The 12,146-nt window shown below is 43.3% G+C and overlaps 1 protein-coding gene and 1 non-coding gene across 2 annotated transcripts; both read left to right on the forward strand.

Annotated features, from left to right (window-relative positions):
• Positions 1-4,269: 4,269 nt before the first annotated feature.
• On the forward strand, positions 4,270-9,553 carry TMEM167B (transmembrane protein 167B). The gene is made up of 3 exons (XM_059927116.1): positions 4,270-4,421; positions 6,353-6,484; positions 7,041-9,553. The coding sequence occupies exons 1-3, from the start codon at positions 4,412-4,414 to the stop codon at positions 7,121-7,123; spliced, it is 225 nt and encodes a 74-aa protein (XP_059783099.1). The 5' UTR covers positions 4,270-4,411; the 3' UTR covers positions 7,124-9,553.
• Positions 9,554-10,834: 1,281 nt separating this feature from the next.
• On the forward strand, positions 10,835-11,254 carry LOC132355040 (small Cajal body-specific RNA 2). The gene has a single exon (XR_009499515.1). It is a non-coding gene; the product is annotated as a small Cajal body-specific RNA 2 (non-coding RNA).
• Positions 11,255-12,146: the final 892 nt, after the last annotated feature.

Raw genomic sequence — 12,146 nt, forward strand, 5'->3', positions numbered from 1 at the left:
CATGGTCCCCATGACTGATTAGTGTTTGCCACAGGGACTGCAACAACCCTAACAAACGGGCAACTGTTCTTGACTGACAGGCGTTTGGCAACAACTGCCCGTCCTCCAGTGGAGGCTGAAATGAACTGAGGAAGGACTGTCCGAATTGAGTCCCCATGCAGTGGGGCTCTATTTATCCCTTGCATTTGGGCTGCGAGAGACAGTGACCCAGGCTTTGGTGTGAGGCTTTGGGGCTTTTCAGGACAACAGAAACACTAATGCTTGGAACAAAATCGTCAAAGATCAATATCAATGGACAGCATCCTAATTTGAGGCAGTGTGATAACAAGGGGAAGGGAGCTTTGAAGTCAGACAGACTAGCTCTGTGATCTCACCCATGTGCCTTCTTTGAGCCTCAGATTTCTCACCAAAAAACTATTCTGCAAAACAGTTGTGAAGATCAAAGATAACGTCTTTACACATACAATGCCTGTGCTCTACTAAAATGTGTTTATTCATCTATCTTCCCCAATATAGTTTGTACCCTGAGGACAGGGACTCGTTTTTTGCCTCTACGCCTGCAAAATTTAGCAAAGTGTGTAAATATTTTTGAAACAAATGAACAACAACAGTGATAGCTAAGATTTATGGAGCACTTACTTCACGCCAGATATTGTTGTAAATAGTAATTTATTTAATCCTTCAACAACCCTAGAAAGGAGCAACCATTATGACCCAATTTTACAGAAAGAAAGCAGAATATAATTTTTTAAAATATGAAATTCTTGGTATAACTAATTTTGAAATAAAAATCTGGTGAGACTCACTTTACTCAATAAAAAAGGTAAAAAAAAAAGTTTTTTTTTTTGGCCACGGCACCTGGCTTCCCTCGCCCTTGGCGGTGAAAGCGCAGAGTCCTAAACCACTGGACCGCCAGGGAATTCCTGGTAAAATACTTTTTAAAACCTGGAAATGAAAAAATATGGTGGAAGGAGAAAGAAGGAAGGAAATAAATGTAAGAATGGGAAGAAAGAGTAGGAAGAAGAAAGACAGACACATGGAAAAAGAAGAAACAGTAAGATACTGTGGACTATCACTGCCCTTTGAAATAATAAGTTGACAACTAATCACTCTTCCCAGTTCTTCAACTGTGATTTCTTTATTCTTAAACTCCGAGAGTGACAGGGAATGAAAGACTTATCTTTCAGAGCATGACACAATTGGAGTGGTTTCCATCCAGTGAAAAGATGAGGAGACAAAGTTATCTCCAAAAGAGGATGGCATGAGCAAAATATGAAAGCAAAGAGTACATTTGAAGAGCACTGAACAGTGTTTTCACAGCTGAAGCTTGAAGTCTGCCTATGGGAACAGTGAAAAATTCTGCTGGAAAGCCTTGAATAGCAGGGTAAGGAGCTAGACATATGTTCAGCAGGCAGTCGCTGCTGTTAAAGGAAACAGCAGTTGTGGTCTGGAGCAAAATGTTCTAGTTCTGAGTTCAAAAGACCAGAATTATTGTTCAAGTCTGATACTGGTTAGTCCTTACCCTAAACCTTAGATTATCTCTAAAATAGGGGTGATAAGGCAGTTGTAAGGATTAAATAAGGTATTATGACAAGGTGTGTTCACTTTAAAAAGTAAAAATGTTATACAAAAGTAAGTTTTCACTGGACTTCCCTGGTGGCGCAGTGGTTAAGAATCCACCTGCCAATGCAGGGGACACCAGTTCGATCCCTGGTCTGGGAAGATACCACATGCTGCAGAGCAACTAAGCCCGTGAGCCACAACTACTGAGCCTGCGCTCTAGAGCCCGTGCTCTGCAACGAGAAGCCACCGCAATGAGAAGGCCGCGTACTGCAACGAAGAGTAGCCACCCCCCCTCAACTGCAACCAGAGAGAAAAGCCCCCATGCAGCAACGAATACCCAGTGCAGCCAAAAAATAGAAGAAATAAATAAATGAATAAATTGAGGCATAATTCAGTGTAAAAAAAATAAGTTTTCACTGTTGTGAGGATTTAATTGATGCTTGAAGACTGAAATGGTAAAATCACTAAAGTGATGGATGTAGAAACGAAAAGGGGGCAATTCGAACAACATTTTGGAAAAAAAGGAGTTAATCGATTCGAAGATAATTTACAAATTCTAAATTCAGTGATTAGGGGAAAAGGAATATTAACCACAGAAACAGGGAAATCAGAAGGGGGTGAGTATGGCTTTAAACATTTCAGATGTCAGAAGAACATCTGCTAGAAATGTAGGACTGGAGCTTGGGTAGGACATCAACTTAAGACCTGTGCACGGGGAATTCCCTGCCGGTCCAGTGGTTAGGACTCCGCCCTTTCACTGCGGAGGGCTCGGCCACTTCGCCAAAAACAAAACCAAAACAAAACTCTTCGTAGAGGTGGTAGTTGAAGCCATGGAACATAATAGGTCACCAAGTAAGGGTTAATAATGAGGAAAAGAGGGTGAGGGTATCTTAGGAACGTCTATGTTTACGTGGAAAAAGAACCTGGGTAAAGAGAACAACGAAGTGCGGGTCAGGGAGGATAGCACAGTTCCATAGTATGTAAGAAAGGAGAATTTTTTTAGATGAAGATGAGCTACATGATTCAGTCTAAATTAGGGAACATTAATTTGTTTAGGACCTGGTTAGAGTAGCTTGGGGCTTTTATCCAGCTTTGGTGCAGGGAACTAACAGTTGCCAGTGATGATACTAGTGCTGATACTGTTTTAGATAACTATTGATGAAAAGTTCAAAGGCCAAGACAATTAGGGATTTTTTATTGTCTTGTTTTGTTTTTGAGTAGTCCTTAGTTCTTTTGGGCAGAGGGATTCGTGTATGTATTTGCACACATTTATTTGCTTTGTCTTATTTTGTCCCGTATGTCTTCCCTGTTTTTTGTTTGTTTCTGCATTTAAGCACATTTTCACAAGGAGTCTGTCCTGCATCAGACTTTTTTTGGCTTGCCTTTCTACTCCAGCTCCTAGGAGGCTTTGGTAGCTTTTCTTCTGCGTAACCAAGCAGGCCGCAGCCAGCAGATGGCACTATAGCAAGAGGGGCAGAGGGTCCCTTTAAGACCTGACAACAACTGCGGACTAGTAACTTTACAGTTTCAGCCTCGGACGATTCAGTTGCACTTTCGCCCGGACTCTAATAAAGCAGGTCAAGCTGTGTGCAATTAAGAATTTCAGTGTACAAAATGGGATCTGCGGCTTTGTCTCCTCCATCCTGCGCCACCATTAAACTGAAGGTATCGTCAAGTTGTGAAAGTGTTGTGAGAAGGGCTGTCCCGATATCGCCGTTTCCTGGTTAAAGTGGCCAAGGTGACCCCACTTTAACTAAATACAGGAGACAATCGAGACTATCCTGATAGTTTAAAGAAAAATTCATACAAATAGGCAATTACCTAAGCGTTTCCCGACAACGTGCAGCTTTAGCATATGAAATTCGCGACTTGTTTTTGTTACAATGTTCCTAATTTCATTTGAAAGTTCAGACACAGCCTCACTATCCAGATTTCCATAAGGAGTAAGAAAGATCCGCTGCAGTTCCGGAGGCCGCAGGGACGGCCTCTAGACCCCTATTGTCCGGGTTCTCTTACGTGTAAGCTTGAGACGGAGGCCTCTGTTGAAGGTGGGCTGCTCCTTACAGACACACCAAACGCACACACACAAACAGAGCAGCCGCCATAGCGGAAAACAAAGTGCAAAACTGCAAGCCTTGGACTTCCCTGGTGGCGCAGTGGTTAAGAATCCGCTTGCCAATGCAGGGGACATGGGTCCGATCTCTGGTCTGGGAAGACCCCACATGCCGCGGAGCAACTAAGCCCGTGCGCCACAACTACTGAGCCTGTGTGCCACAACTACTGAAGCCCGTGTGCCTAGAGCCTGTGCTCCACAGCAAGAGAAGCCACCGCAATGAGAAGCCCACGCACTGCAGCGAAGAGTAGCCCCCATTCACCACAACTAGAGAAAGCCTGTGCACAGCAACGAAGACCCAACCAGCCATAAATAAATAAAATAAATTTATTTTTAAAAGAAACCATAAAAACAAAAAAAACTGCAAGCCTTTACCTTTTCAAACACAACTCGAGCAGGTCAGGTTACGCCCCAACACTAACTCTGCAGGGGCACCCAGAAGAGATTGGTTACCATGGCCACGTAGGAAGCCTCCCGGATACTTTTCTTAGCTTTCTTCTTGCACACACCTACTCACGAGATCTCCACCCACGCAGGTCCCTAGCTCGGCAATCTGCTAGCCACGCCTGATTGCGTTCGGCGCTCGCCTCTCTGCCCTTGCACCTGCGTACTACGGCGCCTGCCCGTCGTCGCGGCCCGGATCGGGAAGTGTCAAGCGGGAGCTGGGTTCCCCTGCCTTTGCCGCTATCACCGCTGACCCCCCGGACCCCAACTCCAGGCCCGGGCCCAGCCGCCATGACGAACGGTGAGAACTAATACCCAGAGCCGAGGATGGGAGTGCAGTACGAGTGGAAACCTGGCGGGCGGAGCCGGGACTGACGTGGCCGTTCTCCCCGCCCCCTCCCAGCCCAGTTCCCCTTTGGTCTCTCGGTGCCCCAACTCCTGTCCCCTATACTCCTCCGGGGGTTCCCCCGTTCCGTGCCCATCTAGAACCCCCAGTGCCTCTTGTGCCCACACCCGTAGTCCTTGGTTCCCACACTGTGCCCTTCTCCCTTCCTAGAAGTTCGTTCTGACCCTTAAAAGCCACTTCGCGAGGCCAGTCCCGGTTGAACTATTGCTTTAGCAGCAGGAAAAAGAGGATCCTCCTCACAGCCCTCTGTGTTCTCAGACTTTTGGAAAGTAGGCTCGTTGGGATGACCGATAAATCACACAGGATTTTAAGCCCCGTACTTTTTGGGGGGCGGGGGTGAATGTAGATCCTAAAAAAAAAAGTTCTCCTTATTTTGTTAAAATGTCGGGAAGCTTTCTCGTATTTGATTCTAAAGTCCTGCCTGGGCGATCCCATCTGGAGACCGTGGCTAGTGTTGCAGCGGTCGGATTTAGACACTGCCTCTTCTAAAGATGATGTGGCAGTTGCCACCCTGTTTATCTGACCTAATTTTCCAGGCCTCTTCAAACATTTTATAGACATGATTTCTGAATTCCAGGGAAGGGCAGGAAACGATGACTTTGTGGTCTTTGGAGTCGATCTTACAGGAAAAAAGATGTCAAGACCTCTTAGGCAGTATGATTTGAAGGGCATAGGAAAGCATTTCTCAAAAGTACCTTCTCCATAAGCCTGGTACTAAAGTTTCAAATTTCACCTTCTTGTGACTTTTGGCTTTGCAAAAACTTACGGGAGAAAAGACTAGCACGTATTGTTCATCATAAAACTTGGTGTATGTATTAATTTACTGGACCCTTTCCTATGTGACATCTAGTTGTGAGATAGTTTTACTGGAGGGAGAGAGGGAGATGGAGTGGCCCAGAACTGGCAGATGCCAGTTGTGTAAAATATCCTTTTGGAGCTTCCTGGGCAGTCAGAGGTCTGAGGTTAGTAGGCACAGTACAAGAACGGACATCACCCGGAGGAAGAAATCATCTGAACTGAGAAATAAGAGAGCAGTTGGACACATAGTAATTAATAAATAAGTTTTAGTCACCCTTTCCCCTTTCCACAGGTCTGATTTTTTTTTTCCACTTAGGTGATTCTTTGTGCTTACAAGACATAGCTTGGTTTACAAATGTAAGAAATAGAACTAATTGTTCAAAGCTTTTTTCCTCACAATTGTTCCACCTTGTCGAAGCCTCAGATCTTTTTTTGCTTGTTTGTTTTCAAGAATCTGTTTACTCAGGCAGAAATTTGGTTTGTAAGTAGAGTATCATGCGTGAAGTGTAAGATAAGCATAGGAAAATTGTAGTCATATGGATTCTAACTCTTGCAATTTCCATTAAGCTTTCCTTTTGCCTTAACATATTCTTCACCAACAGATGCAGATCTGAGAGACTTGGCCAAATATCTACCTCTCCTTTATCACATGAGTGATTTATAGGAAGAACATGTTTCATTCTCTCAGCTCAGGCTCGAAGGATTCTTATGCCTCTCTCAACCTAATGCCAACACTAGCCATTCCTGGTAGGCTGATTCCACATAAAGTGATGCACTCTTCTCAGAATTTATACTTCTTGAAAGGAGAGGGAAGGGGGCAGTGAAATCTTTGTAAGGGGGTTGTCTACAGGTGATTTGGGGAAACAGAAAGGTAACCTTGTTAGTCCCAGGACCTTGGCTCCCTCTTGTCAGGGCTGGCACTGCAGTTGAGGTTATCATCTTGATATTATATCACACTCTGTTCTCCAGGGGGATCACCTGTCCCAAGCTGGATTAGCACCAAAGGTTTTCTTCTCTTTCTGTAACAGTGTACTCCTTGGATGGGATTCTGGTGTTTGGTTTGCTCTTTGTTTGCACCTGTGCCTACTTCAAGAAAGTACCTCGTCTCAAAAGCTGGCTGCTCTCAGAGAAGAAGGGAGTTTGGGGTGTGTTTTACAAAGGTAAGATCATATCTGTTCAGGGAGAGGAGATTGCCATCTCTGGACAGTGAGGTGCTGCAAGGTGGGGGTGGGATAGGCTGAGATTGTATGTGGTTCAACTTTTACATAATTGTTTATTTTAGCTCCAAGGTAATTTTAGTATTCTCCATGGAGTAAAACTATATAAATTAAACAATTTCAGACTGGACTAGAGTTGTTGGAAGGAATATTTTCCCAGTGAAAAGTTTTTTTCTGAATTTCTGGAAAGAATATATTGGAGTCTCTTTTAAGTATTGATTTTATTAACTCAGATGCTTTTTTACTTTTTATTTTGGGCATCTTCATCTGGAATCCTACTTACCTAGATCTTTTTTCAAAATAAGGCAAAATATAAACTAACAGTATATTCATCTAGAACCTAGGGCTTAAGGGTAGTATTTAAATACATTCCTGGGTGGGTTCTTGAGACCCTTCATAGGTCTCTTCATCTGTGATTAGAGATTTCAAATCTTGAAAGTGAGCACTTATATGAAGGGCAGGGTTTGATTTCTTTTCTCGTTTTATTTTTTCCTGCTAGCTGCTGTGATTGGAACTAGGCTGCACGCTGCTGTAGCAATCGCCTGCGTTGTAATGGCCTTCTACGTCCTGTTTATAAAATGAATTCCAAAGCATCCATTTCATCAACTGCCAACCAAGGGGACGAAGGTGAAGAGCCTGTCAGGAACCTGGGCCCAGCGTAGGAGAGTTCAGCTAAAATCATCAAAGTCCCCAGGATGACACCACAGCATCTGCCCCTACGTTATGTGGGGAAAACTCCTCGTGGTTACAAACATTATTTATGCTTCAGGGGACTACAGAAAGCCAGCTTCCTTTGACCTGTGTGTAAATCAGTCCTCAGCAGAGAGCCTATAATGTCCAGATAAATTACACCCCTCAGTGATACTATTACATACCTCCTGCTGAAAAATCTCACCTATTTTGTTCTTCAGCCCCTCATCAGGAACTTTTCACACTGAGGCTCATTAGGGGAGGATATAAGCTGTATTCAAACTTCTTGGAAGGAGAGATAATTTTCAAGACTTGACTTTTTTTTTTTAGTGCTTGATTTGGATTTGGCAAATTGCAGGGGGCTGGGAGGCTGGGGTGGGGAGGCTGGGTGGGAAATAGGAGTTAAACAATGCCAAGGAATATTTTGGCTTTGGAAATTTATCTTTCATATACCCGTCTGGGCACATAAGAGAGAGGCATGATCCTCATTGCAAAAAGAGAACAGACGAAATAGCTGTGCTGTGTGCTGGTAGCCAGAGAGTTTTGCCAAGAGAATCTGGGCCTAAGTAAGATTTGGAAATTGTCTGTGATGAGACCAGAAAGGAGTAACTTAGACAAGAAACAATGTTCTATTCACCAGTATTCCCAAAAGGAAACTTCACCCCCTCAAATGGTATATTGAAACTGTTGCTATTTTCCTAAAGGTTTTTAAATATTTTCTAAATTACTGAGTGCTAAATACTGTTACTCAGTTTTAAATGCCACCACTAGGGGAAAGAGAAACTATTGAAGAAATAATTTGCAGTTGGGGTAGAAGAAATAAATAAATCTAGTATATTAATTCATATACTAGTAAAGTCATCTAGAATTTATTGTGATGTTAGATGGAAGTTCTGTCATACTAACTAAGATACAAACTTATTCTTTGTTTAACTCTGGGTTATTATGGCAATTTTCAGTCGATTACTTGTGTTTCTTGGCCCACTTTTAATTTTCTTCATATTGTAGTATTCTTTAGCTGTCTCTTGGAAATTATAAGAACATGGGAAATTTGAATGAGAGAAGTTGATGGCATTCATAGGCATGTTTGGACAGTTCAGAGAATCCATGAATAAAATGAGAGTGTTTTCTAAAGTAAAGGAAAGCAGAGGTTTGCAATTGGGATTGATGGGCTTTTCCATGGAGTATGGGAACTCCTGAGCAAATCATTTTCGATGACTCTACATTTGAAGGGAAGACTTCTCCATTCCCTCCTCCTTTTATCTGCAAAAGGATCAACTGTTGCATTTATGAAGCCTAGAACTTCTCTATTAAAAAAAAAAAGTTGGTCTAAAATTAAATTATCGTAAAGAGCAAGCAGAGACATGGGTCTACCAGTGGAATTGTTCACTAAAGTAAAACTTGACTGTGGACAAGTTGGCTGTGGTTGACCCCAGTGTGGCAGTAAATTGTCTTTTGTCTTATTCCAAAAGAACAAAAGCTGCTAGGAAGTTTAGGTTCTGAAACATGCAGTTTAGTGCTTTGACGGTTCCTAGAAGTATAGAAAGTCATCAAGTAAACACTGCATGTCTAATCATCTCAGAGTTATGGCTGTTATCTCTTCAGGAATTGGTCCACAGGGTAAATTTCAATGATTCATATATTTTTCATTGTCATTTCTGAGGATCTTTCACACAAGAGAAAGGAAAGCTAGTGGAACAGAAAGAAGAGTTACACCTTGTGGGTGTGAGTTTGGAACCTGTTGGCCAATGGGAATGTCACTCTCTGGAAATACAGGTTCAGCATGTTTTGCACTTGTTATTTTGTAGCTTTAATGACTTTTGTTTCCTAATAGGGCTAATATCTCTAAGCTTGGTGTTTAGAGCTTCTTCATATTTTAAACTAGTCCCATTTCACAGTTCAGATCAATTTTTACAGCCTCCTGGGTGGGTCATCTTGACCTAAACTCTTGAACTGTTATATTTTGAGATGTTTTCATACCAGAATGTACCAAAAAGTACACAGAGTGAAGGTAATTTACAGCAAGAAGCAAATACACAGCTTATTTCATTTCTTGACTTTAGATAAGCAGAAACTTGTTTAATTCATTACTTTGGTTGATGTGTCATATATTTTTGACTGAAAATTGTAGGAAGTTGTTCCTCTAAGGGAGTCTTTTAGGGGTGGAAGAAGGGGGATAGCAGTGTTGCCTCAGATTCAGACTGGCATCACCATAAACCCTGTATGCCAGGGTGGAATGAAGTCAGCTTTTTATAGTTGAAATAAGACTTTTTATTCACCATTGTCTGCACAAATCCTTGAAAATAAAGTTTCTTTCCCTACTGTTTTTGTCCATTTTGTCACATGCATGCTGAATTATTGAACTTTGTTCAATACTCCCCTGGGTTCTGCCCATAGTATACCTTTTTAGTTTACATTAGTGAATATCATCAATCCTGTTAACCCCTTGTGATGGTCACTGAATGTATGATATATGTATGATATAGTTCAGAATCTATGAGGGTATAGCTTTCTCCTTTGAGGGAACTAATTTTATATATATATATATATATATATATATAAGCATATATATAAATACATTTTGAGGTGTATTAAACAATGTAGATAACATTCCCCAATAATTTTACCTACTACTGCTATTAAAAGTATCAACTGCCATTACAAGCCATAAACTTCTTCAGTGAAATGAGGTTATCGGGTTACCCAGCCACATACCTAGAAAATCCTTGGGCTTCTGGTGCATACAATGGACACTTTTCCCCAATTTGTTTATTCCAAGTACATGGTGGGACTGGCACAAGTACAAATGATAACTTCACAAAATTCTAATTTGTCTTCCCCCCTCACATATGTATTTCTTGAAAAAGGAGAAAGAAGGAACTGAGACATTCAAATTGTGCTTTGTGATGTGAAAGGAGCTAATTCTAACTTACATAACTGTTCCTTTTTTTCTCTTTTTTTCTTACACTCATTCTTGAAAGATTTATTTTAGCAGATATGAAAGTAAATGAAGATTCAGCAATATGACTGCCACAGCCAAGTTCTGGGTAGCAAGAGGGCTCTGTGGGGACAGGGATACGTCTTCCTACCTTTACTTATTATACTACTACCTAGAGTATATTAGGTAGTATATTAGTAGTATATATAGTTACTATATTCTAACTACCTAGTCCTTGGACTTAAGTAATCTATTCTCACCTTTCCCTTTGGTAAAATGATGTTTGCCTTCTCCCACGGGAGAAGGAGCTCCTAGGGAAGCTGATGTTGGTAATGACCAGAATTTGCCTTCTCCCTGGGAAAGAAATCATTCACCTAGAGGTCTCCTGAGATTAAATCATCTTATATCCAGAACTTGGATCAAAGATCAAAGAAAAACTACAGATACGGATATAAATGTGTAGCTGCACAGAGATCCAAAGACAATCACGATTCAGTATTGTGGGAATTTGTCCCGCCTTTACCTGGGCCCTTGGTTCCCCTCCGAGCCACGTGGGGGCGGGAAAGTGCGCATTCGGCGAGGCCCTGTGCTCGGTTGTTCCTCCCAGAACCCTCCGGGGCGGAGGCGGGGCGGAGGGCTTTAAAGGAGCTTGCGCACTTCCGCCCTTTCACCGGAGGGAGAGCGGCGTGGGGTGAGGCTGGGTAGAACTGTGGCGAGGTGTGTGGAAGGCGCCTGCGGGCTGAGTGTGTGAGTGGACGCGTGAATGTGTGAGTGCACGCGTGGTGCGTGCAAGGCGAGTGCGTGCGCCCGCCCCCGTGCCCCTCCCCCGGCCTACACCTTGATCTTATTTGATCGGGTTGTGATTCCAGCCCCGCCGGACCAACCCGAAATGAAAAGCTCCCCTCCTGCGAAGCCCCTTCTTCGGGGCGCTGTGCAGCGAGGCCCCTTGGGCGGTGGCAACGCTGCGGTCCCGGAGGTCCCGGAGCTGGTCCTACGGGGCCCGGCGCTCAGAAGTGATGAATTGATCAGATAGACGAGGCTGGGCTTGTCCTGGGCCACTGATTATCGAGGCGATTCTGATCTGAGCCCGGGCCCAGGGCATGGCCGCCCGTGGCGTTGAGGCTAACGTGTCAACGGTCGGCTGCGGGCCCCGGGCGCTGGCGGACGGAGGTTGAATGAGCCGTCGCCCCGCCCGCGGGAGCGGGAGCTGAAAGGATATGGAGGCCTTGTTCCCCGCTGCAGTTTTGTTTTGTAGCCGCCTCCGTTTTTTTCTTTAGACCCGACTTGTCATGATGACTCTTTTGTATGGTACCAGCTGGTGCCCCCGGTCTAAAGGCCCTATACAGCGCCTGCCGCGAAGGGATATATGTATATATGCATGTCTGTATACGTGTATATATCCGTAAGAGAACTTGGAGACCTTATAAGAATTCAGATTCCAGGAACCCGTACCGGATATACTGAATTAGAATTATCGCGGGGGGGGGGGGGTCTAGGAATCTATATTATTTAAAGTCTCCATGCATGGATCGCAGTAATAAATTTTTTGATGTTCAGTATCAACCCACATGAGGTGATTATCCCAGAGAGTCACCCCCTCTGTCACTTTCAGCTATTCTAAATAAAGAGAACTGAAACAATTTTGCCACTTGGCAGCAAACGCTATGAACAGATTGGAGTATCTCGGTGGAAGAGGGGCTGTAATAGTTTGGTGGTATTGACCCTGCACCTGAGTACCAGGAAGAAGCCCTTTCATATCTGATTTATTCAACAATGCATATGCTGTCCAATCTTAGAAATGGGAACTTTTAGTGTACAATATTCTAAAAGGTCTGCCATTTATTGCTCATTTTAACAGCAGCCTCCTGTGAGTGGCTTGAATTTTAGGAACCACATTACTGTATCAGTTTTTAGGTACCTTCAGACCCTAGGATCAGATTGTTGAACGCTGTTTCCAGGAATAGGGGGCTACATATC

The sequence above is a fragment of the Balaenoptera ricei genome, chromosome 1 (genome assembly GCF_028023285.1).
Source record: "Balaenoptera ricei isolate mBalRic1 chromosome 1, mBalRic1.hap2, whole genome shotgun sequence".
Taxonomy (NCBI): Eukaryota; Metazoa; Chordata; class Mammalia; order Artiodactyla; family Balaenopteridae; genus Balaenoptera; species Balaenoptera ricei.